This window comes from Bos taurus, chromosome 13 (assembly GCF_002263795.3).
Source record: "Bos taurus isolate L1 Dominette 01449 registration number 42190680 breed Hereford chromosome 13, ARS-UCD2.0, whole genome shotgun sequence".
Taxonomy (NCBI): Eukaryota; Metazoa; Chordata; class Mammalia; order Artiodactyla; family Bovidae; genus Bos; species Bos taurus.
Genome location: NC_037340.1, coordinates 66,974,642 through 67,001,793, shown reverse-complemented (window position 1 = coordinate 67,001,793; position 27,152 = coordinate 66,974,642). Strand labels below are relative to the sequence as shown.

The 27,152-nt window shown below is 44.6% G+C and overlaps 1 protein-coding gene across 1 annotated transcript in view; it reads right to left on the bottom strand.

Annotated features, from left to right (window-relative positions):
• Positions 1-14,899: 14,899 nt before the first annotated feature.
• RPRD1B (regulation of nuclear pre-mRNA domain containing 1B) overlaps positions 14,900-27,152 on the bottom strand; it is a 77,248-nt gene continuing 64,995 nt past the window's right edge. Inside the window, exon 7 of the mRNA XM_059892647.1 lies at positions 14,900-15,174. Within this exon, the coding sequence (XP_059748630.1) occupies positions 15,049-15,174 (126 nt within the window). The 3' untranslated portion in view covers positions 14,900-15,048. The remainder of the gene's footprint in view (positions 15,175-27,152) is intronic.

The window sequence follows — 27,152 nt, the reverse complement described above, 5'->3', positions numbered from 1 at the left end:
TACATTCTTCTTTTCATACAAAGCCTTTGGAATGCGGTATGTATTTTACACTGACAGCCCATTTCAATTAGGACTAGCTGCATTTCAAGTGCTCCATGGCCTCAGGTGGCTACTGACTACCACACTGTGTTACCGAGCAAGGGCTCATGTGCCTGCCACACAGAAAGCCAAACGCTGACAGCGGGTATTTGCAGCAAAGTAAGGTTTTATTTGCAAGGTGCCAACTGCCAACAGTGTGTTTTGAGCTTCCCTGATGGCTCCATTGGTAAAGAATCTGCCTGCCATACAGGAGACCTGGGTTCAATCCCTGGGTTGAGAAGATCCCCTGTGGAAGGGATAGGCTACCCACTCCAGTATTCTTGGGCTTCTCTGGTGGCTCAGACGGTAAAGAATCCACCTGCAATGCAGGAGACCTGGGTTTGATCCCTGGGTCGGGAAGATCTCCTGGAGGAGGGCATGGCAACCCACTCCAGTATTCCTTGCCTGGAGAATCCCATGGACAGAGGAGACTGGCAGGCTACAGTCCATGGGGTTGCAAAGAGTCAGACATGACTGAGCAACTGACGCTTTCACTTTCTTTTCAAGCAAGGAGAACAGGCAGCTCATGCTCCAAAGACCTGAACTCCCCTTTGGCTCTTAGGGAAGGGTTTTAAAAACAGTGTAAGGGGAGAGGGTCATAGGATGCATGATCAGCTGGTGGACCTTCTGATTGGTTGGTGGCGGGGCGATGGGGGCGGGGGACGGGTAACAGGTGATGTGTCAGGAATCTCAACCTTCTGGTTCCAGCTAGTCTAGGGTACGTGCTTGTGGTCAGCACAGAGCCTCCATCCTCCACCTGGGCGGGGGTCTTAGTCTCTACAGAGCAACTCAAAGATATGCACCAGATTGTTATCTATATCCCTTCAGGAGGAACTAGGAAGCCTGTAATTTTATAGTCGTCATTGTTAACTGCTTGCACCTGCTCCTTGGAACTTAAGGAAGGTCTAGAAGACTAAAGCCTCCCTCCACACCTTTTTTTTTTTCTTTCCACTAACAAGAAACGGGACACACAGGGATTTTTGTACCTGGGAAATCCCCACAAGGTCCTGCTTGGTATGGTCCCCCTTTTCCTTGACACGCCTCAATCTTTAGGGGAACGGGGGTGGGACAAGAAAGGGAATAAAGTTTTGAACAGAGACATTAATCATAAACTCACCTGGGGAACTCAGTTTCAGGGGACTCAGTTTCAATTGGATGGCGCTGGGTCTAGACTATTTCCCGAAGTGCAGGGACCTGGTCGTTCATCTCATTCCACAGCGATGAAGCACTCATCAATGTTCGTTGATTGAACAGTGGCTGGGAGACAGTCTCTTCCTTCAGGGAACTCGTGTTGAAACACCTGACATGCAAGTAAAAAACTCAAAGTGCGTTATCACATTTTTCAGGCTGCTGAATCTTTCTGTTCCTAAAGAATTACACCTGGGGCGTCCCTGGTGACTTAGTGGTAAGGAATCCACCTGCCAATGCAGGAGACACAGGTTTGATCCCGGCTTTGGGAAGATCCCACATGCTGTGAGATCCAAGCAACTAAGCCTGTGCCCCAGAACTTACTAAGCCTGTGCTCTAGAGCCCAGGAACTGCAACTTCTGAAGCACGCGATCCCTAGAGCCTGTGCTCCACAACAAGAGGAGCCACCGCCATGAAAAGCCTGAGCCCGCAACTAGAGAGTAGCCTCCGCTCTCCACAACTAGAGAAAAGCCTGTGCAGCAATGAAGACACAGCACAGCCAATAAATAAATAAATAAATAATTTTAAAACATTGCACCTGGATCTAGCCTACATGACCTGAGCATATTATCAATTAATGCCCAGCAAGAAAACAGAACCATTATTTCAGGTGGGGAAGGAGTTTATAAGGGAAATGGACTCCCAAGGCATCTGAGGTGCTGGAAGAGCAGAGAAGAAGGAGTGGTATCCAGAAATCAGGAGTCAGCTACTGTCCAGGAAGCTCAGCAGCCCAAGAGCTGTTCCCCACCACCCAGCTGCTGGAGGCGCTGTCACTACAGCCCTGGAACCAACAGAGCTGGTGAATCTACAAATGCTGCTGAAGTCAGTGCTGGCAGCAGCCAGAGGCAGGCTGGCATCTCTCATCCTCCTGCCTTCTCCCCACTGGCAGATCCTCACCAGAAACTGGCTGGCAAGGGGCTCTGGTAGTTATCATTTTTAGGCTTCCAGCCCCTGAAAAACAGAGATGGCTACGCAAGGGTGGGGGCGGAGGAGGGAGTTGAGTAACTGATACCTATTGCCGCTCTCTCTTTAAGAACACCCATCCCTTCATCTCCACCTAAGTAACTCTTACTCAGCTTTCAAAACCCTACTCCAAAGAGACCTCCTCTGGGAAGCCTTCCTGGACTGCAGCCAACTGCTTCAGCTCTGATTCCACTTAGCATATGGTAGAGAGCCCTTTACAATTATCTACTCAGTCTAGCTTAGGATGTTCACCCATGCTCTAGAGCACTCCAAGAGCAGAGTCAGGGCACACGTCCCAGGAGGGGGCCCCCAAGTGGACTTGGTAGTGCTAACTCTAGCTCCCAGGCCTGACTGCCTCCCCTTCTAAAAAAAGACAAGGCCTCCCTGGCCAGGCCTGCCAGTGCCCTGGCAGATTCGGACCTCCCAATAGGCTTGCCCCAACCCAAGAGCTCACTAACTGGGAACCCAGGAAGGAGGAAGGCTTTGTGGGTCATATAGGCCCATTTTATAGACAGGAAAAATGAGCCTGAGATCCTGTTCCCCAAGCCAGAGCTGAGGGTTGTCTGGGGCCCTATAGGACAATGCTAGTCACTGACCTATTGGAGCTCAAGACTGCTGGGCCCCTGCCCAAGCTCAGCTTATAAGCCAAGTTGTCAAGGGCCTGGATTCTGGAGCCAAACAGACCTGGGCTCAAATCCTGGCACTGCCACGGGTTCACAATGTGGCTTCAGGCAGGTTCTCAACCTGTCTGTGCCTCTGCCTCCTCCTCTGTCAAATGGGGGTGATTTGGGGTCTGCTTTAATGATTGGTGCACACGTTCAGTAGAGCGCTGCACACAAAACATTTAGCTGGCTCCTGGCACATTCTAACCTAACAGCTAACTTTCCTCTGGGTCAGGAAACTTTTCGCCCAGTGAGCTATTCATGCCTCAAATATTCTTACCCAGAGTTCCCCCATTTTACAGATTTGATAGTCACACAGTTGGTGAGGCACAAAGTGGGGATTTGAACCCAGGCAGTCTGCCCTGCACCCCCACCCCAGTGCCTGGTCTAGCCCAGAGAAGGCCCAGTTTTTACTGGGACCCTCCTTTTCCACCATGTGCCAGAGTATGTTAGCAGAGACCTCCACCACAGCCCTCGTGGAGTGGGGTGTCTGATTGGGTCCATCTTTCTGCCTCCAAAAGTCCCTCTCCTTTCCAGCTGCTCTTGTTTACTTGGGAGGTCTGCCAGCTCACCCCCCAGCCTCACGGCAAGCCCAGAATAACAGAACTTTGACAGAATCCAAGAGGAGAGGTGTAAGTGGGAGGGCCAAGAGGGGCCTCCTAGAAGCACAAGCATGGGGCCAGGACCAGGTCAGAACATACACTTTCCCAGCCTCCCTACCTCCCTCCCCAACAGACCTGAGCACATCCACAGAGACACGTATCTGCAAATCTGTGAAGCCCTATGGTTTGTGAAGCCCATAAAAAGGAGAAGGGATGACAAAAATGATGGAGTGTACAGTCTTGAGAGGGGCTTCCCAGGTGGCACTAGTGGTAAAGAACCCGCCTCCCATTGCAGGACACATAAGAGACGAGACGCAGATTCAATCCCTGGGTCGGGAAGATCCCCTGGAGGAGGGCATGGCAACCCACTCCAGTATTCTTGCCTGGAGAATCCAATGGAAAGAGGAGCCTGGCGGGCCACAGTCCCCAGGGTCGCAAAGAGATGAACACGACTGAAGGGACTTGGCATGCACATACACAGCCTCGAGAATGCAGGATCTGCAATGACCTGAAGTTGAGCAACAGACGCAAATATGAAAGACCATTTTCCACATAATTCCACTTGGATGAAGGTCTTGAACTCATCCATGGTGTTTAGAAATCAGGGTCCTGTTTTCCCTGGCAGGGGAGAGATTTGGCAGAAGCACAAGGTGGGTTTGGGAGCATGGAGATGGCTTTGACCGTCTTCATCCACGTGCTGGGTAAACAAGTACATTCAGCCTGTGAAAATGTGTCTAGTTTAAAATATATCATATTAATATTTTCTTGAAGTTTCTAAAATTAAGTCCAAAGTGGGGTGGAGACTTGATCCATAGACTCTGGCCACTGGGAGTAGCAAGTTTCCCCACATAAGCACCCCTCAAGGTCTAAGAAAGCCAGTGTTGAAAGGCTGGACTCATAGACATAGTTGCCATATGATCCATTATTTCCACTCCTAGGTATAAACCCGAGAGAATTGAGAATACACAACCACACAAAAAGTTGTCTGTAAATGTTTACAGCAGCGTTCTTCATAATAGCCAAAAAGTGGAAACAAACCAAATGTCCAACAACCGATGAATGGTTAAATAAAATGTGGCATGTCCATACAGTGGAATATTATTTGGCAAGAAAAAAGGAATGGAGTACTGATACATGTTCCACCATAGGTGGACCTTGAAAACGTTACATTCAGTGAAAAGAAGCCAGTCACAAAAGACCACATATTGCATAAGTTCATTTATAGGAAATGTCCAGAAGAGGCGACTGTATGCAGACAAAGCAGAGTAGTGATTGGGGCTGGGAAGCTGGAAGGCTGACTGGGAGGGGTGACAGCTAAAAATCATGGAGGTTTTTTTTTTTCCTAGGGTAATGAAAATGTTCTCAAATTGATTGTGTGATAGGTGCACAGTTTTGTACTAAAAGTCACTGAGTTACATACTTTACAAGGGTGAGTTGCAAGAAAGCAATGCAAGTTGCATTGCTGCTGCTGCTGCTAAACCACTTCAGTCGTGTCTGACTCTGTGCGACCCTGTGGATGGCAGCCCACCAGGCTCTTCTGTCCCTGGGATTCTTCATTAGGTCTCAATAAAGCTGTTTATGAATGATTAATAATGAACAGGGGGGAAAAAAGGCTGAGCCCCAGAATCTGACTTGATTTGGATTCGGGATGTCTGTCTAGGTGTGCTGGTGACCTTGGGTAAAGCTCATCCCTTCTCTGGGCCTTAGTTAGCCCAGCTGTCATGAGAGAGAGATGAGGGGAGCAGCAGAGAAGCACTGAGACACCACTGATGTGGCCATGATGTTTATGACCACGTCGGTTCCTTGCCCAGCCTGTGGAATCCGAGGGTCACCTGGGGGCAAATAACTCGTAATGATTCATTGAGATCTTTGCACTCCTTTTAAAATGGCAGAAGAGGAACTTCCCCAGAGGTCCAGTGATTAAGACTCTGAGCTTCTATTGCACGAGGCACAGGTTTGATCCCTGGTGAGGGAACTAAGATCCTGCATGTCCCACAGCACAGTCAAAAAATAGAAGGAAAAATGGCAGAAAGGACATTTTTTCCAAACCTTGCTCTTGGCCACTGCTCAAGGATACCAGAGGTACAGTAGATACCCCAGTTTCTCTTCAAGCGATTCATCACTTCCCAGCTCCGTGTCTGTACTGTGCCTAGTTGACTAGTCGTGTCTGACTCTTTGCGACCCCATGGACTGTGAGTAGCAAGTGATATAGTCTCCTTGATGCTTTAGGAAGCTCCCTCCAGCCACCCCAGGGAGAGAGTGGGGAGGCTTGGGGGAGGGCAGAGAAGTCTTCCTGGGCAGCCACTCAAGGGCAAGACAGGCTTGGAAGGTGGAGGGAGGGGTAGGTGGGAAGGATTGTTCAGGTTAGAACAGGGGCAGCCAGGGTGGGGGTCTGAAGAGGAGAGGAAGGCTGGTCTCCGACCATTCTGCAGTGAACTTCCCTGGCCCCTGCCTGGCCAGGCTCGAGCTCCAGCCCTGCCCAAGCCTGGCACGCCAGCTCCACCTGGAAGCCAGCTCTCTTGTCAGCCAGTTCCTCCTTCACTCCTTCCCAGGCCCAGCCAGTTCTGCTCATGGAAACTCTGAGGGGCCCACAGCCAGCTCTTGGCAGCCACCCAGATGCTCACAGAGCTGAAAATTTGTCTCTCCTCAGTCATGACTGTTTTTTTTTTTTTTTTTTGTCTTCCCTGTTTTATTGACCAAAACTCTTGTGACACCTTTCTTGGGAAGGGGATAAAACACTTTTCTTGGGAACAGTCTTTCATTTTCATTTCATGAGTAACTTAAAAATAGAAAGAAAGAAAAAGTATGAGGAGGGCTTTCTTTGGAAGGGAAGAGAACACTCGGGAATAGTGTTTCATTTTCATTTCATGAGTAACTAAAAAAAGACAAAGCATTTCATGAGTAACTAAAAAAAAAAAAAAGAAAAAAGATGGAGTGAAAGATCCTAGTTGGTTTAAAATTGCCTCATTTTAAACTGATTGATAAACCACAGGTCTCTGGCTTAGACACACAGAGAAATGAGATTCAGGAAGCTTCGCCTTAACAGCAGAGGCAGTCTTGGAGCTGGACGATGCGCCTCGTCTCCTTGAGAAACCGCGTGGCCCTGGCGAAACGGGCGGCACTAACCCATACAGGCTTCCCGGGGGCCTCAGTGGCACAGAATCCACCTGCCAATGCGGGAGACGCAAGAGACTTGGGTTCGATCCCTGGGTTGGGAGGATCCCTTAGGGTAGGAAATGGCAACCCATAGGAAAGTACTTTTGTTCCCTATCTTCACTGACAATTCAAATTATTTTCTTTTGCTTTGTGTTTTAGCCATTCTGGAGGCTGGAAGGAGCTTCCTAAAGCATTAAGGAGATCATCAAGGAATATTCTTGGCTGAGAATTCCACGGACAGAGGGGCCTGGCGGGCTGCAGTCCATGGGGTTGCAGAGTCAGGGATGACTGAGCGACTGGGTATACACATAGCACTACCCATTTTACAGATGAGGAAAGTGAGGTCTGATGAGGTGAAGTAACCTGGGGCCAAGATCATTCACTCCATCAGGGGCAGAGACTGATTTTTAACAACAGTTAACAGCTGCTGTGTATTAGCACTAAGGGGTGCCAGATACTGTGTATGCATTCACCCATTCAGTCCCCACAATGACCCAGAGGAGGAAGCTGCACTTATTATCACCCCCTTAAAAAAAAAACTGTTGAAGCCTTGTGTACATGTGCAGAAAAGTCCACAAATCATAAACTGAACCCACCCATGAAACCAGCACCTAGGTTAAAAAAATGGAACAATTCATACGCCAAAAGCGTAAATGGTAAAAGAGAAGATCGGTAAATTGGACTTCACAAACATTTAAAACTTCTGTGTTTCAAAGGATACCATCCAGAAGTGAAAAGACAACACACAAGATGGGGAATATATTTGAAATCATCCATCTGATAAGAGACTAGCATCCAGAATATGTAAATAACTCTTACAACTCAATAATGAAAAGGAAAATAATCTAATTTTAAAAGAGACAAAAGACTTGGAAAGACATTTCTCCAAAATAGATATACAGATGCTAATAAGCAAATGAAGGGATGTTCAACATCATTAGACATTAAGAAATGAAAATTAAAACCACAAAGACTCACCACTTCATAGTAACCAGATGGCTATGCTCAATAAACATAATAACAAGTATGGGTAGGATGTGGAGAAGCTGGAACCCTCCTACATTGCTGCTGGAAACATAAAATGGTGCAGCTGTTTTGAAAGAACAGTTTGACAGTTCCTCAAAAGGTTGAACATAGAGTTACCATTTGATTCATTAATTTTACTCCTACTGGAGTTAGGAAAAAAAATAAAAAAACGTAAGTCTACACATAAAGTTGAACATGAAAACTCATAGCAGCATTATTCATAGTAGCTTAAGAGTATAAACAACTGCCCGCCCAACAAGTAGGAAAAAACCTAAATGTCCACCAACTCATGAATGGGTAAATAAAATGTGGTACATCCATACAATGGAATATTATCCAGCAATAAAAAGGAATAAAGTACCAATACATACCAGAGCGTGAATGAAATAGGAGAACATATCCTAAATGAAAAGACCACACATACTATGATTCTATTTATTCATGATGTGTCCAGAATAGACAAATAGAAAATAGATTAGTAGTTGCCTAGGGTCAGGGAACGGCACCGCACTCCAGCACTCTTGCCTGGAAAATCTCATGGACGGAGGAGCCTGATGGGCTGCAGTCCATAGGGTCGCGAAGAGTCGGACATGACTGAGCGACTTCACTTTCACTTTCACGCATTGGTGAAGGAAATGGCAACCCACTCCAGTGTTCTTGCCTGGAGAATCCCAGGGTCGGGGGAGCCTGGTGGGCTGCCATCTATGGGGTCACACAGAGTCGGACACGACTGAAGTGACTTAGCAGCAGCAGCAGCAGCAGCAGGGTCAGGGATGGGAGGGTGGAGGTAGGGTCGAGAGTAGGGTCAAGAGCATAGGGAATGACGGCAAATGAGTGTTTTCTCTGGGGGATGATGGACAGTGTTCTAAAGTTATATTATGATGGTTGCCCAGCTCTTCAATACACGTAAAACCATTGAATTGTACACTATAGATAGATAAACCTTATGGTATGTAAACTATATCTCAATAAAGCTGTTTAAAAATAAAAGCATATTCCATTCCTTTTTTCATACTTTTCCCATACCCAGATTGTCCCTACCTTCTGCTAGTTCTCTGAATGCCCCCAAAACAACCGATTCTAAGGCCCAACTCGAATGCTATTGCAAAGATCTCCTTGATATATTTCCATTAGAAATAATTTCTCTCTCCTCCGAATGCCCACGTTAATTCACATCGTTCATTCAGGGATGATTTATAAGGCATATATCATGTGTCTGGCACTTATTACATTTCACAGGATTATTTAAGACCTGATTTCATCTCTTTTACTCTGCTGTGAAATTTTGGAGGGAGGAGATTACATCTTGTTCCCTTTTGTGTACTCAGAACCCAGCTATGTGACAGGCACCCAAAAGACATTCAAGGAAGGTATGTAAAATTCATTCTACATTTCCTTTTTCTTTCTTTAAATAAATATTTTACTTATTGGGCTTCCTTGGTGGCTCATTGGTAAAGAATTTGCCTGCCAACGCAGGAGACAAAGGTTGGACCCCTGATCTGGGAGGATCCCAGATGCTCTGGAGCAACTAAGTTCGCCTGTCACAGCTAGTGAACCTGTCCTCTAGAGCCTGAGGGCCACAACTACTGAGCCCACATGTCTAGAGCCTGTGCTCTACAACAAGAGAAGCCACTGAAATGAGAAGTTGGTGCACCTCAAGTAGTGAGCCGCCCCTGTTCCCTGCAACTAGAGACAAGCCAGTGCAGCAACGAAGACTCGGCACAGCCAAAAATAAATAAATAATATAGTATAGTATTTTAAGTACATTTTCAAAAATATATTATTTATTTATTTATGTTAATAATATTTTATGTATTTATTTTTGGCTGTGCTGGGTCTTCGTTGCTATGTGTGGGCTTTCTCTAGTTGTGGTGAGCGTGGGCCAGCCTTGCTTGCAGTGCTCGGGCTTCTCCGTTGTGTGGCTTCTGTTGTTGCAGAGTACAGGCTCTAGAGCATGGGCTCAGTAGTTGCGGCACACAGGCCTAGTTGCCCCACAGCATATGAGATCTTCCTGGACTAGGGATCAAACCCATGTCCCCTGCATTGGCAGGTGGATTCCTAACCACTGGACCACTAGGGAAGCCCTACATTCCCTTTTCCTCAAATCAGCCTTCTCCCAGGATACAGCGTCTCAACATCAGGTTGAGGCATCATTGTCTCCTCCACAGGAACAGCCTAGCACTTAGTGTATTTTTTTGTTGAGTAAACAGAAAACGATTAAATGATGAAGATGGCTTTAGTTTCCATTGTGACTATCCAGTGAAAGGTTTTGAAAAGAAATGAGACTTGTCTCCAGGTGTGGAGGATGGAGAGGGATAGATGAGGATTTGCAATCCAGATGGGGAACAGAAGAAGGAAGCAGTGTGATCCTGCAAATATCTGCATGGTACAGGAAACCGTGGAAGGTGCCCCAAATCCCACAGATGCTTCTAGGGAAAGTGTGGAGGTAGCATGTGCATGCTTGCTCAGTTGATCAATTGTGTCTGACTCTTTGAGACCTGCATAGACTGTAGCCCACTGGCTCTTAAATCCCTTAGCCCAGAAGTTACACATATCACTTGCATTCACATCTTTTGCTAGAACTGGTCACATGTTCTCTCCCATCTCTAAGGGTCCTGGGAAGTGTAGTTTGCCTATGTTTCCAGAAAAGAGGAAAACCAGGTAGGAAAGAGCATTTATACTCCCTACTCAGAGAATTTAAACAAAACAATGAACAAACTTGACCTAATAGACACATGTAATTCTGCATCCAATGCCTTATTTTCAAACACAAAAGACAATTTACAAAATTTGACTATAACTTGGGCTACAAACCCAGTGTCACTAAATTTCAAAGAACTAAAATAGAGCTTATTATTTAACTAGTTATTTCTTATAATTAAGGTATAAATCCATAAGAAAGCATTAGAAATTTCCATATTCTAAGAAATTAAAATACACTCCTAGGGACTTTGCTGGTGATCCAGTGGTTAAGATTCCAAGGTTCCAATGCGGGGGGCATGGGGTCGATCCCTGGTCAGGGAACTAAGATCCCACATGCTGTGTGGTGCAGCCAATAAGTTCATGGGGGGAATTTTTTTTTTAAATACACTTCTAAATAATGCATGAGTTGAAGAAGAACTGACAAAGAAAGCTAGAAAATATTTTGAATTAATTGATAATAAAGAAAATTCATATTAAAATTTGTAAGTGTAGGTAAATTGTACATATAAGGGAAATGTATAGTCTTAGACACATATGTCAGAAAAGACAAGAAGCTGAAAATTGATAAAAATAAACATCCACCCCAAGAAGTTATAAAAAGAATGTTAAGACAAATCCAATAAAAGTAGGAAGAATTAAATAATAAAGGCAAGAACAGAAAATAAAGTAAGAAAGCAAAGATTAAACCAGAGCTAAAAGATGGTTCTTTGGAAATACAGCAAAATTGAAAAACCCCTGAATGAAGTTAGTCTAGAGAAAAACAGAACTGGCACCAAAAAAACAATATTAGGAATAAAAAGTGGAACATCACTACAGATGTTGCCAACATTAAAGGAAAAAATAAGGTACTTGGAACAACTCTGATCAATACATTTGAAAATTTAAATGAAACGGACAACAACTTAGAAAAGTACCTTATACCAACTTCGGCACCAGACAAAATAGAAACCCTAAAGAATCCTCTAACAATTAAGAGCCCTGAGAATCTCTTTCATTAAGGAAACTTCAAGTCATCACTGGCATATTCTATCCAACATTCAAGGAAGAAACAATTTTAGTTTTCTGGAGACTAGAAAAAGAGTAATATAATCCCTAATTCATTTTAGCAGATTAACATAACCCACAGACCAAAACAGCACAAAGATAAAGCAAGAAAAGAAAGTTACAGGCCAATTTTATTTATAAACATAAATGAAAATATCCTTAATAAAGTGTTAGCCACAAAAATCACTATATAAAAGGATACTACAAAAGTAGGCTAATCCCAGAAACACAAAGTTGATTTAACAATAGAAAATCTATTCATACAAGTCAGCACATAAACTGATTAAAGGACAAAAACTACATCCAGAAAACCATTTGATAAAAAATTAATATTTATTCATTATTTTAAAGCTAAGAACATTATGAACAGAAGGAAATTTCCATACTTTGATAAAGATGATGTCTGTGGCTACCATAATTAATGGTAAAATATTGCAAGCTTTTCCTCTTGAGATCAGGAAGTCAAGGATGCCTACTGCATCCGTTTTATTCAACATTTTACTGGCAGTCTTATCCAGTGCAGTGAGACGGGAAAAAGAACTGAAAGATGTAAGATTTAGAAAAGAAATAAAAATCCTCTTTCAAAGGTGCTACAGTTAATATGTATAGATTAACGAGAAAATGTAGCATTTTTATTGGACTCAAAATAACCATATTGCAAATATGTTTCCATACAACCGCCCACTGAATTATTGAAGGAAGCTACCACAGGGAAGAATTGCACTTGGAGGACAAGATCTTCTGAACATTCAGAGATAAACCTGTGGGAACGGTTTACTCCGTGTGTGAGTGAGCTTCCTGTCAGTGGAAGGGTTCAAGCAGGGACAGGATGAGCTGCGTCCAAGGGGGCTGAAGGCTGGTTCTCCCCAGGCTGGACCTCAGCTCTTCTCACACTTGGCCCCAGGAGGCAGCTTCTCTTCTTTCTTTTGGCTCTTGTCAAAATTAACTTAATGCTTCTGGCAACGAAGGTAAAACGAGCCAGGATTTACGGCTCCAGAATGCAATTGCTAATCTTATCCACTCCCCTTGCCTAGGCTCCCCTTTCAGAGAAAACCCACCATGGTATTTCTCTTGCCTTGCCTCCTGCCTTCCATCCCCACCCCACCAGACTTATCTACCAAGTCCAAGTTCTCTGGCAAACAAAACAGCTCCCCCTAGGGGGATGAGTGTTGGCCTGGGGGTTTTCCACAAGGGAAAACTGGAGGTTTACCCTGTTCAAAACCTTCAAAAGCTCCCTGATGCCTAGAGTCAGGGCTTTTTCCCCAACACCGCAGACCCCTTGAGAAAGGCAAATCCTTCCTTGCACAAAGCACTCTACTGAGATTTACTCTGTGTCCAGCACTGCGCTTAGGCTTGACTTCACTGACTCCCCTGTGAGACCCCATGAGGTAGGATCTATTATTAGCTCAAGGTCACTAAGTGAGAGCTTGGGACTGGGTCAGTCTCACTTTAGGCCACACAGTCTGAAATACCATGTTAATCTGTTTTTTTGTTTTTTTGGTTTTGGTTTTGCCCCCACATTATTGTCTTCCTTCCTTTTTTTTTCTTTCTTTCTTGGAGTATAATTGCTTTACAATGTTGTGTTGGTTTCTGCTGTTCAACAAAGTGAATCAGCCATAAATATACATATATTCCCTCCCTCTTGAGCCTCCCTCCCAGCCCCCATTCCACCTCTCTAGGTCATCACAGCGCACCAAGCTGAGCTCCCTGGGCTACACAGCAGCTTCCCACAAGCTATCTATTTTCTCACTGAGAGTTTATATAAGTCAATGCTACTCTCCCAGTTTGTTCCACCCTCCCTCCCTATGTCCACATGTCTGTTCAGCATCTCTATTCCTGCCCTGCAAATAGGTTCATCTGTACCATTTTTCTAGATCCTGTATATATGTGTTAATATGCGATATTTGTTTTTCTTGGTTTGGTTTTTGTAACTGTTGTCCAAGTGAAGCTTGACATAATCCTTTAAAGGCACAGTCATGCCTGGACTGCTAGATTTTTCCACCTCATTCCCCGAAGCAGCTCCCTCAACGGGCACTCAGCCACCAAATCCACCGTCCTCACAGGAGGGGTCCAGGAGACAGAGACATATGGCTGCAGACTTTGGAGTCAGACCTGTGCTCTCTAGTTACCTGAGCTTCAGCCTTGGTTTTCTCACCTGAAAAATGGGGCTAAGACCTTCCTGCTTTTGTAGGGTTGTAGTGAGGATTAACCATGATCGCTAATGTAAGGGCTCATCACCCAGGAGGTGCTGCATACATATCGCCTGTTGTTATTGGCAGTCTCTGGGGTTTGGGGTAGCTCCTCAGCACCTCCTTCTGGCCTCCCTGGTGGCTCAGATGGTAAAGAATCTGCCAGCAATGTGGGAGATCTGGGTTCAATCCCTGAGTTGGGACGATCCCCTGGAGAAGGGAATGGCGACCCACTCCAGTATTCTTGCCTGGAGAATTTCATGGACAGAGGGGCCTGGGGGGCTACAGTCCACAGGGTTGCAAAGAGTCGGACACGACTGAACAGCTTTCACTTTCACCTGCTGTTCTTTCAACACCATAAATCAAGGGCCATGATCTCTAGAAAATGCTGTGACCAGGAGCTGAGGCAGCCCTGACCCCTGCCGGGGACATGGCCACAGAGCCTCACTGGCTTTCCTTGCAGCTGTAGCATCCGGGCTGATGTAGGGAAGCATGGCTGTGAATAAATCTGTCAGTTTCCTGGATGCTCCCCATCTTCCCCACCCCTATCGGGGACCCTTGCCTCATAGGAGGGCTGAAGCCTAGCTGGCAGCAGAACCACATGTTGGCTGAGCCGCTAGATAACTCTGTTAACTCTGTAAGGAACTGTCCCTCAGGCTGGAGGCGTTAACCTTGCTGCCTGGGCCCTGGGGTTAACCCTTTCACTTCCCAGCCCCAGGGAAGCTAAGAGCAGAGCACATGTGAGGGAGGACTATATTGATTATCCCTTGCTGCTGAACAAATTACCCCCATATTTAGCAGTTGGAAATAACTATTAACGTTCAGCTTCTGTGGCTCAGGAATCTGAATGTGGTGTCACTGGGTGGTTCCAGGTCAAGAGATTTCATGAGGCAGGAAGCAAGATGGCAGACACGTCGAGGCTTGACTCTGGGAGGACTGGATTCCACCCTCACTCGTGTAGCTGTTGGCCAGCTTCCGAAGAGCTATGACCAAGTTCACTCACACGTGCCTGTCCACGGAACTGCTTGTGTCAAGGCAGCTGGGCTCCCCCCATGCCCTCCCGGCTCCACCTCTGCATAAGAGGTGAAGAGGGAGAACGACAAGCATCCAAGGTGGAAGGCACAGACCTTTAATAACCCACCCTCTTCACCCACCACTTGTGATGCTGTTGCAGGAAGGGGGATCCCTTCCTGGGCCAAGAGTGGGCTCTTGTCTAACACTCGGAAATGAATTGTCTGAGGAGACACACATGTTGACAGAGCAAGAGACTTTATTGGGAAGGGTTGCCTGGGTGGGGGCAGGAGGGTAAGGAGACCCAGGAGGACTGCTCTGCCATGTGGCTTGCAGTCCTGGGTTTTATGGTGTTGGACTTACTTTCTGGGTTGTCTCTGGCCAACCACTCTGACTCAGGGTCCTTCTTGGTGGTGCATGCATTGCTCAGCCAAGATGAACTCCAGTGAGGATTCTGGGAGGTGGTGGGACACGTGATGTCTCCTTTGGACCTTTCCTGAACTCTTCCGGTTGGTGGTGGCTTCTTAGTTCTGTGTTCCTTTCCAGTACCCCCTGCGGTAAAATGTAAAATAACTCAGGCAAATAGTTGCTATGGTGCCGGGCTAGGGTGGGCAGTTTCAGTCAGTGTGTTTCCCCTGCCAGTATTTCCTATTTCTTAGCTGTAAGTCAGTAAGCCCAGCCCACACTCAGGAGGGGAATTATATGAGGGTGGGAAAGCCAGGAAGCTGTGGGTCACTGGGGACCATCTCACAAGGTGCCCACTTCAGAGGGGCCGCAGCTGGGACACACAGGTAGACCTAAGGCTGACTCACCTTCAGATGAACCTGTGCAGAGCTGGGAGTTGGCCTCGACTCCTCATTCCATCTATCACCAAATCCTGGTAATTCAAAATCCTAAATCGTTTCCGAGTGTGACCACTCTGGACTGTCGTGGCTCCAGTCAGGCCCCCATCATGTCTCACCAGGATGTCATCACTCCATCACCATCTCCTCACTGGTCCCCCTGTATCTACTCTGCTCCTCTCTGCCCCCACCATCCCTCCCACCATCACCTGTCCCTTCCTAATAGTATTCAGAGGAGTCAAAATGCTGACTTGATGCTGTCCTCCTTTGCTGAGAATTCTTCAGAGGCTCTCCGTGATCCTCAGCATGAGACTTCTCCACAGACAACAAGATTCTGCAGGGTCTGACTCGCCCGGAACCTCGACAGCCTCACCTCACAGCACTGCTGGCTCCTCTCGGTGCCTGGAACAGGCCCTGTGCCCTCTTGACCCAGGTTTCCCACATGCTGTTCCTCTTCTGGGAACACTTTTTTTTTGTACCCTTCACCTAGTCAGACCCTCATCACCCTGGGGATATGGGCACAAGAGTCACTTCTTTGAAGAAGCTGACCCTGTCCAACCCTGACTGAGTTCAAGTCCTCTGTTGAAAACTCATCCTCTAGTCGTAGCGTGTTGCCAGGCCCACTGTGCCTTTATCTGATTGGTCGCTGTCTGTCCTTCCCTGAGACTCTTAAGTGCCATGATGGCAGGGACTGAATCTGGTTTTGCTAGCTGGAACCATTGTGCCTGTCACCAGTGGGTGCTTAAGAAACATATATTTAAGGGACTTTCCTGGTGGTTCAGTGGTTAAGAATCTGCACTTCCTTTGTAGGGGGGCACGGGTTCGATCCCTGGTTGGGGAACTAAGATCCCGCATGCCACTCGGTGCAGCCAAAACATTAAAAAAAAAAAAGAAAAAAAGAAACATAGAGAATTAAAAAAAAATTAAAGTCCTTGGGAAGATAAAACTACAATTTTAAAACAGAATTCATTAGAATCATAGAATTTGGGGGCTCAAAATGGGCTCAGAAACTAGCCAGAGGAAATTAAGGTCCAGAGATGAGGAAGGGTTTTCTAGGCTGCAGAATGAGTGGAGACCAAGACAGAAAGACAGGGCCCTGGATGACCCCCTCGCCTCCCACTTTCCGTCTGCCATGAGCCCCGCTAACCTCCTATCACCACCTCAACTTCACCAATGGCCCCTGACAAACACTAACAGATCACCGACGTCAGTCCTCAGACCTCGGCACAAAAGCTCCAGAAGCTGCTGACAAAGCCTCCCTTCAGGTAAAGTCTTTTCTTCGCTCTGCAACTACCAGTCCCAAAGATGCACAGCCAGTCTGAAAACAGCCGTGTCAGCCCACATCAAGAACAAGCCCTGCCTTTGAAAATTCTCCATTTGGGGCATTCTCCATTCCTCGCGAGTGGAACTTTCCACCTTTTGGTTTGGCCAGGACCTAAGAGGTTCTTGGCCAGTTTCAAAAGGGAAACTGAGGCCAGAGAAGAGCAGAGACTTTTGCAAGGTCACTCAGGGAATCAGTGACAGGGCGGGGACCGGAACCCAGGCCTCTCCAGTCTCTGGCCAGCAGCCCCTGCGTCTCTACAGTAGGGTGCAAGAAGTTGGACTGGATTAACTTGAAGCTTCTTACAGGCTCTGATCTGAGGCTAATAGATTCTTCTTTGAACAGAGATTCTTCCTCAGACTGTGCTCAGCTGTGCAAATTTCTATCTCAGGTCTTTAGCCAAGAGTAACTTTCTAAGTTCTGAAATGAAAATATGGCACTCCAAAACAAATCAGCTTTCCCAGAACCAGCCAACCAACATTCCAAAAAAAAAAAAGAAAAAATTCCAAGCTGGTATTCAAATTAGTTGCCAACATTTAAAAGCGAAAATATTTTTACATGCAAATCCAAGTTCCCACATTCTTATAGAAAAATCAGCCAATCTGGTATAATCCTGATCTTCCCCTCCAGTGTGTGACACTTGGCTAAACTAGCCAGCAGCCGTCACACTCTCGCCTGTCCACAGCTGGCCACATTGCCTGCTTCCTGTTGCCTTCCCAGGTCCTGAAGGCATTTGAATTTGGAGCCCCTGTTCTTTCGGGGTTTACAAATTCCCTCTGTAACTATTCCCCAGGTAACGGGTCACGTAGGCACTGTTTGATGCCAATAGAGACAAGTGGTCTCCTTCCAGTCCGTTCTGTGGCTGGCCAAGAAGATGGTGGTGGGGAGGGAGAGCTTGATTTAAACCATGGCTTATCTGAATCCATGTATAACAGGTCATGCTGTAAGGTACTTCCAAATTCTAATGAACTTTAATTACCTCAGAACCAGGACAGTCCATGCTTGTTTTGGTTGAGACAGATAAGAAATGACTCTAGGAAATGACTTCATAGACTTACAGGCCATCAAAATGAAATCCACATGCCATCACATTCTGGCCAAACTGGGGACCAGGTCGGGATGGTCTTTTTGGTTTTGAAGGAAATCCATGCTGATATCAAAAGAGGGTTTGGAGGTCTGTCTTCGGGTTCTTGAGCAACGACAGTGCTCAGATAAATTGCCTATGACCCTGCCAGGAGCTGTCATCACTTCCTGCCCCATGTTTCATAATCCATGGGTGTGGGGGGAGTAGAGGGTGGGGGTGAGGGAGAGTGCTTAGAGTAACGTTAGGCCACTGAGCACTTCATCAGGAGGTGGCCCAGAGAATCTGGGCAGATACTCTTACAGAGCTCTTGGCAAGCTTCAAACTTTGGAACTTTAAAAGCAATGGCTTTGTTCTTACCACACTTATCAGTAGTCAAATCTCAAAGCCAGCAGAAACATTAGAGTCCAGGACTATATCTCAAAGCCAATAGAAATATTAGAGTCCAGGACTATTCAATACGGGAGGGCCCTTGTATGTTTCAACTTGTCTAACTCTCCACCTTAATTGAGTAGCTTCCAACAGCACCCCAGACAAGAAGACTCAGCCAACCTTGGTGGGACATCTTTCTGATAATGGGTCAGAAGCTCTCCCTATTGAAACCTCCAGCTTCTGTCCCCAGTTTTATCCTCAAAGTTAGGACCATGCTTATGCCCTTCTTCATCTATGTATATTGAGCATCACTATATTTACTCTCTCATCACCAGGCTACACTGTTCCAGGTCATCCTTCCTGGGAGACCTTGATAGAAAGACCTAGCTTCTCCCCTACACTTGGCCCATGCCTCTCTCCAGCATCTTTTCACAACAGCTATGACTTTAAGAGGACACAGCTCTTGCTCTATGATTTCTAGAGAAGAACGGCTGAGTCCAGCTGGACCACATTTCAGGTTGACATGCCCAGAATTTGCACAAAGTGTTCCATATTGGTTAACAGCTTTTATTTACTTAACAAATACTCTTGTAGTTCAGCTTACTTTAGTAATATTCATTAAATCCCCATAATCCTAGGTGGTGCTAGTGGTAAAGAACCCGCCTGCCAATGCAGAAGACCTAAGAGATGTGTGTTCAATCCCTGGGTGGAGAAGATCCCATGGAGAAGGAAATGGCAACTCACTCCAGTATTCTTGTCTGGACAATCCCACGGACAGAGGAGACTGGTGGGCTATAGACCATTGGGTTGCAAAGAGTCGGGCATGACTGAAGTGACTTACAGCAGAGCAAATCATCATCCCCAGTGTACAGATGATGGAGCTGAGACACAGAAAAGTAAAGTCACTTGGCCAAGGTGTCAGTTAAGTTGGGAGATTGGGATTCAAACTCAGATCCTTGAAGTTTGGAGCTGAAGCTCCTAACTTCCCTATGCTGCTTCTCCATGACGTTTGTTCATGTTAAGCTTGAGAAGAAAGATCTCCAGGGAGGTCTGGAAATCTACATCATCCTGATAAGGTCAGCCTCACCCTAAGATGTGAAGCGACTTATCTAAAGTCACTCCATTCTGCAGTGATGGAGTTGGGACCTCAACTGGTTTCAAGTCCAGGGCTCAAACTGTGGAAAATTCTTCAAGAGATGGGAATACCAGACCACCTGACCTGCCTCCTGAGAAATCTGTATGCAGGTCAAGAAGCAACAGTTAGAACTGGACATGGAACAACAGACTGGTTCCAAATTGGGAAAGGAGTATGTCAAGGCTGTATATTGTCACCCTGCTTATTTAACTTATATGCAGAGTATATCATGCCAAATTCTGGGCTGGATGAAGCCCAAGCTGGAATCAAGATTGCCGGGAGAAGCATCAATAACCTCAGATATACAGATGACACCACTCTTATGGCAGAAAATGAAGAACTAAAGAACCTCTTGAAAGTGAAAGAGGAGAGTGAAAAAGTTGGTTTAAAACTCAACATTCAAAAAATGAAGATCATGGCATCTGGTCCCATCACTCCATGGCAAATAGATGGAGAAATGGTGGAAACAGTGGCAGCCTTTATTTCCTTGGGCTCCAAAATCACTGCAGATGGTGACTGCAGCCATGAAATCAAAAGACACTTGCTCCTTGGAAGAAAAGTTATGACCGACCTAGACAGCATATTAAAAAGCAGAGACATTACCAACAAAGGTCTGTCTAGTCAAAGCTATGGTTTTTTCAATAGTCATGTACAGATGTGAGAGTTGGACTAGAAAGTTGAGCACCAAAGAATTGATACTTTTGAACTGTGGTGTTGGAGAAGACTCTTGAGAGTCCCTTGGACTGCAAGGAGATCCAAGCAGTCCATCCTAAAGGAAATCAGTCCTGAATATTCATTGGAAGGACTGATGATGAAGCTGAAATTCCAGTACTTTGGCCACCTGATGTGAAGAACAGACTCACTGGAAAAGACCCTGATGCTGGGAATGATTGAAGGCGGGAGGAGAAGGGGACGATAGAGGATGAGATGATGTGATGGCATCACCAACTCGATGGATGTGAGTTTGAGTAAGCTCTGGGAGTTGGTGATGGATAGGGAAGCCTGGCATGGTGCAGTCCATGGGGTCGCAGAGTCGGACACGACTGAGCAACTGAACTGAACTGAACTGAGAGCATGCTGTGTGCACTTATCAGATTCAATCTTACCTAGGGAAGTGAAATGCGTTCTAAACTGGCTTTGAGCCCACATGCATATATAACACACCACAGTTAACCCAGTGGGTTCCTGGGCCAGGGAGAGGAGAACTACCCAGCTTAGGCTTCTGATAGTTTGAAAGTGCCCATGTTAGAACATACATGGAGACCTCATTCATTCATAGTCCATTAATTCAGAAGCCATCATGGTCTCTGTTGGGTTGAAATGCATATTACATTAATCCAAAGATGGGCAAACTTTGGTAAAGTGTCAGAGAGTAAGTATGTTGAGAAAGTCAGTCATCCGTTGCCTAGTGATTGTTTTGTTGTTATTGTTAAGGTGTACCAATCCTTTTAAAAAATAATTAATTTTTGGCTGCACTGGGTCTTTGGTACTTTGCACAGGCTTTCTCTAGTTTCAGCAAACAGGGGCTACTCTGTTGCAGTGCATGGGGTTCTCATTACAGTGGTTTCTCGTGGATACAGGCTCTAGGGTTCATGGGCTTTGGTCACATACAGGCTTCGATAATTGTGGCACACTGGTTTAGCTGATCTGCGGCATGTGGAATCTTCCTGGATTGGGGATTGAACCCATGTCTCCTGCACTGGCAGGCAGATTCTTATCCACTGTGCCACCAGGAAGTCTCAGGCTGGTGATTCTTGCACAGTTGCATAAAAGTGTTCCTGGGACATTTCCTTACAGGAAGGTAAGGAGCTCTCATAGCCAGTGTTGGGCAAAGCACTTGTTTGCAAATATCTTTTCCCTGCGAACAGGCTTGATGTGTATGTCTTTGTGCTGCTTGAGTGGCACCTGGCCAACCCCACCGCTTCTATCTGTTCCTGGGGAGAGGGAACAGGGTCCTCCCCCTGCAGCATGAGAGGGGAGCAGGCAGACCATCTTTCTGTGTCAGCTGCAGGATAGGACCTGCTGACCATGGGAACCAGTGCTCACTCTTAAAGCAGACTTTGCTCTCTTCTCTCTGTGAGTCAAGCATCATTCCATCTAATCTAATGCCTATGTGAGTCATGTCTTACTTGGTGACTCCAACACCTGAAACCATACACTTTAAATTTCTTATTATTGTGAATTCCCTGGCAGTCCAGTGGTTAGGGCTGTCACTGTGAGGGCCTAGGTTCTATGCCTGATGGTGCTGTGCTGTGCCTAGTCACACAGTTGTGTCTGACTCTTTGTGACCCCATGGACTGTAGCCCGCCAGGCTTCTCTGTCCATGGGGATTCTCTGGGCAAGAATACGGGGGTGAGTTGCCATGCCCTCCTCCAGGGGATCTTCCCAACCAAGGGATCGAATCCAGGTCTCCCGCATTGCAGGCAGATTCTTTACTGACTGAGCCACATCCCTGGTTGGGGAACTAAAATCCCACAAGCCATGATGTGTGGTCAGTAAAAAAATAAGCAAATTTCTTAGTACCTGACTTTTAACTGAGGTATTCAGACGTTTAATGTGATTACTGACATGCTCAGATTTTAACATATCATCTTGCTATTTGTTTTCTACATGTCTCCTCTATTCTTTGCTCTATTTTTTTCCCTTTAACTGCCTCCTTTTGGAATAATTGAATAATTTTAATGATTTCATTGCATCTCCTTTGCTTATTAGCTACATACAGTTCTTCAGTATTTTCATGGCTGTTTTAAACTTTCTAGTGTATATCTTTATCTTATCACTTTTTACCCTCAAGTGCCATTATGTCACAAATACTATGATCCTTTTAATCTCATCTCTCCTCCTTCTGACTTCATGCTATTGTTGTCATATTTTTTGTCATATATATATATATTGTTGTCATATATTTTGCTTTCTTGTACATCATAAAACTAAGTAGATTATTATTTTTGTTTAAACAGTCAATTATCTTTTAAGGACATTTAAATTATAAGAAAAATTATATACTCCCCCATGGAGTTATTTTCAGTGCTCTCCGTTCCTTTGTGTAGATCCAGATTTGTATCTTGGTATCGTTTTTCTTCAGTCTGAAAACCCTCCTTTAACAGTTCTTATTGTTCAGGTCTACTGGTGATGAATTATTTCAGCTTTTGTTGCTTTGAAAACATTTTCCTTTCATCTTCATCTTTCTCTCTTTTTAAAAACAAAGTAAAACTGACTTACACTATTAAATTAGTTTCAGGGGTACAATATCATGGTTCAGTATTTTTATAATTACAAAGTGGTCATCATGAAAAGTCTAGTTACCATTAGTCGCCATCAAAGTTTTTCCAAAATTATTGACTATATTCCCTGTGCTACACATTACATGACTTATATTTAGTTTGTAACTGAAGTTTGTACCTCTTAATCTCCCTCACCTGTTTCATACACCACTCTTGGCAAACATCAGTTTGAGCTCTGTATCTCTGAGTCTGTTTCTGCTTTGTGATGTTTGTTTTGTTTTTTAGGTTGCACATATAAGTAAAGTCATATGATATTTGTCTTCTTCTGGCTTATTTCACTTGGTATAATACCCTCTAGGTCCACCCATGGTGTCACACATGGCAAGATTTTTTTTATATAGCTTAGTAATATTTCATTATGTGTATATACCTCATTTTTATCCATTCATCTGTTGATGGGCACTTAAGTTGCTTCCATATCTTGGCTGTTGGCAATAATGCTGCAGTGAAGCTGCTGCTGCTGCTGCTAAGTTGCTTCAGTCGTGTCCGACGCTGTGCGACCCCAACATAGGGGCACATAAATCTTTTCGAATTAGTGCTTTTGTTTTCTTCAGAAAAATACCCAGAAGTGGAACTGCTGGATCATACAACACTTCTATGTTTACTTTTTTTGAGGATTCTCCATACCGCTTTCCGTAGTGGCTGTACTCATTTGCATTCCTACCAACACTGCATGAGTGTTCCCCTTCTCCAGTTCCTCACCAACCCTTGTTATTTCTTGTATTTTTGGCAATAGCCACTCTGACAGGTATGATACCATATCTCATTATTGCTTGATTTGCATTTTCCTGATGATTAGTGGTATTGAGCATATTTTCATGTATCTGCTGGTCATTTGTGTGCCTTCTTTGGAAAAAAAGGTATATTCAGGTATATAAGCCCATTAAAAAAAAAAAAAGGGTTGTTCGTTCTATAAAACTCTTAGAGGAAAATATAGGCAGAACACTTGATGACATAAATCAAAGCAAGATCCTCTATGATCCACCTCTTAGAGTAATGGAAATAAAAACAAAAGTAAACAAGTGGAACCTAATCAAACTTAAAAGCTTTTGCACAGCAACGGAAACTATAAGCAAGGTGAAAAGCCCTCAGAATGGGAAAAAATAATAGCAAATGAAACAACTGACAAAGGATTAATTTCCAAAATACACAAGCAGCTCATACAGCTCAATACCAGAAAAACAAACCCAATCAAAAAGTGGGGAAAAGACCTAAACAGACCTTTCTCTGAAACAGACGGCTAACAAACACATGAAAAGATGCTCAACATAGCTCATTATTAGAGAAATACAAATCAAAACTACAACGAGATATCACCTCCGCTGGTCAGAATGGCCTCCATCAAAAAGTCTACAAACAATAAATTCTGGAGACGGTGTGGAGAAAAGGGAACACTCTTGCACTGTTGGTGGGAATGTAAATTGATACAGCCACTATGGAAGACGGTATGGAGATTCCTTTAAAAACTAGGAATAAAACCACCATATTATCCAGCAATCCCACTCCTAGGCATATACGCTGAGGAAACCAAAATTGAAAGAGACACATGTATCCCATTGTTCATTGCAGCACTATTTATAATAGCTGGAACATGGAAGCAACTTAGATGTCCATCGACAGATGAATGGAGAAAGAAGTTTGGCACATATACACAATGAAATATTACTCAGCCATAAAAAGGAATACAGTCCGTTCTAATGAGCTGGATGAACCTAGAGCCTATTATACACAGTGAACTAAGTCAGAAAGAGAAAGATATATATCATATTCTAATGCATAGATACCGGAGAAGGCAATGGCACCCCACTCCAGTACTCTTGCCTGGAAAATCCCATGGACGGAGGAGCCTGGTAGGCTGCAGTCCATGGGGTCTCGAAGAGTCCGGCACGACTGAGCGACTTCACTTTCACTTTTCACTTTCACACATTGGAGAAGGAAATGGCAACCCACTCCAGTATTCTTGCCTGGAGAATCCCAGGGACAGAGGAGCCTAGTGGGCTGCCGTCTATGGGGTCGCACAGAGTTGGACACGACTGAAGCGACTTAGCAGCAGCAGCAGCAGCAATGCATAGATACGGAATCTAGAAAAATGGTACTGAAGAATTTATTTGCAGAACAGCAATGGAGAAACAGACATAGAGAATAGACTTATGGACATGGGGAGAGGGGAGGAGAGAGTGAGATGTATGGAAAGAGTAACATAGAAACTTACATTACCATGTGTAGAATAGACAGCCAATGGGAATTTGCTATATGTCTCAGGAAACTCAAACAGTGGCTCTGTCTCAACCTAGAGGGGTGGGTGGGGAGGGAAATGGGAGGGGGGTTCAAAAGGGAGGGGATATATGTATACCTATGGCTGATTCATGTTGGTGTTTGGCAGGAAACAACAAAATTCTATAAAGCAATTATCCTTCAATTAAAAATAAATAAAATTTAAAATTATATATATATAAAGGAAAAAAAAAAAAAGGCTTGTTTGTCTTTTTGATGTGAGTTTATTTTGATGCGAGTATTAACCCCCTTTGGCTATATGGTTCACACATATGTTCTCCAACTCAGGCTTTTTTTTTTCTTTTAAACTTTTTATTTTATATTGGAATATAGCCAATTAACAACATTGTGATAGATTCAGGTGGACAGGCAAGGGACTCAGTCATACATATACATATATCCATGCTCCTCCAAACTCCCCTCCCATCTAGGCTGCCACATAACACTGAGCAGAGTTCCCTGTGCTGTACAGCAAGACCTTGCTGGTTATCCATTTTAAATACAGCAGTGTGTTCAGTCAATTCCTAACTCCCTAACTACCCCTTCCCCCCGACCTAGCCCCCTGCCACCACAACCATAAGTACATTTTCTAAGTCTGTGAGTTTGTTTTGTAAATAAGTTCATTTGTACCATTCCTTATTAGATTCCACATGTAAGGGACGTCATACACGCTGTTTCTCACTTATTTCACTCAGTATGACAGTCTCTAGGTCCATTCATGTTGCTGCAAATGGCATTATTCCATTCTTTTTAATGGCTGAGTAATATTCCGTTGTGTGTATGTACCACATCTTCTTTATTCATTCCTGTTGTTGGACATTTAGGTTGCTTCTAGGTCTTGGCTATTGTAAACAGTGCTGCAGTGAACACTGGGGTGCATGTATCCTTTTAGACCATGTTTTCCTCTAGATATATGCCCAGGAGTCTCCCACTCAAGTTTTTAAAAAACGTCCTCTTTGATTTTTTCAACACTCCATCATTTGCTTGCTTATTTATTTAGGCTGCACCACACGGCATGCGGAACTTCCCCAACCAGGGATCAAACTAACGCCCCTACAGTGGGTGACCTACCTGAGGGTGCGGGTCCTGGTTACACTGCATCCTCACCCCTCCTGCCGTCTTGTTGTAGTTCTCTACGTCTTTAGTTGTGGAGAACCTATTCTGCTAGCCTTCAAGTTGTTCTCATAGAGAGTTGCTCTCTAAATAGTTGTAATTTTGGTATGCCTGTCGGGGGAGAGCTGAGTTCAGGGTCCACCTACTCCACCACCTTGGCCACACTATCCATTTTTGAGGGATGTTTTTGCTAAACACAGAATTACAGACTTTCCCTCCGTAATGGGGGGACTTTTCAACACATTAAAGATGTCATGGCATTCCTTTCTGGCTTGCATAGCTTATGACGAAAAGTCTGCTGCTATTCTGATATTTGTTCCTCGGTGTATGTTTCTTTTGATTCATTCTCAGTGGTTTATCAATTTGACTATGATGTGTCTTAGGATGTAAGTTTTTTTTTTTTTCCATATGTATTCTTTTTGAGGACTACTGAGTTTCTTGGGTCTATGCCTTTATCGTTTTCATCGTATTTGGAGAACGGTCATTATTTTTTCAAGTATGTTTTCCTTTTCTCTCTCTCATCTCCTTCTGGTATGTATTTTTGATACTTGGTATTGTTTCACAGCCTCTTCTGTTCATTCCTTTAAAAGTATTTTGTCTTTGTGCTTCATTTTGAATATCTATTTCTGGGCCTTCAATTTCACTGGTATTTTCTTCTGTGTGATCACTTGTGTCTGACTCTTTGTGACCCCCATGGACTGTAGCCCACCAGGCTCCACTATCCATGGATTTTTGAGGCAAGAATGCTGAAACAGGTTGTCATTTCCTACTCCAGCGTATCTTTCCGACCCAGGGATCAAACCTGCATCTCCTGCGTTCCCTGCATTGGCAGGTGGATTCTTTACCACTAAGCCACCTGGGAAGCCCCCATTCTTCTGGGAGGGTCTAATTTCTTCTGCTGTCAATCCTATTCAGTTTATTTTAATTTCAGATATTTCACATATCATCACCAAAATTTGACTTGGATTTTTAAAAAAGTATATGCCCTATGCCTTTCCTCATTACGTTCATGCTTTCCTTTACATATCCTTATGTGTTTATAATATTATCTGTTAAGGTCTTTGTCAGCTAATCCTATCATCTGTGTCATTCTGGATCTGTGGAATTA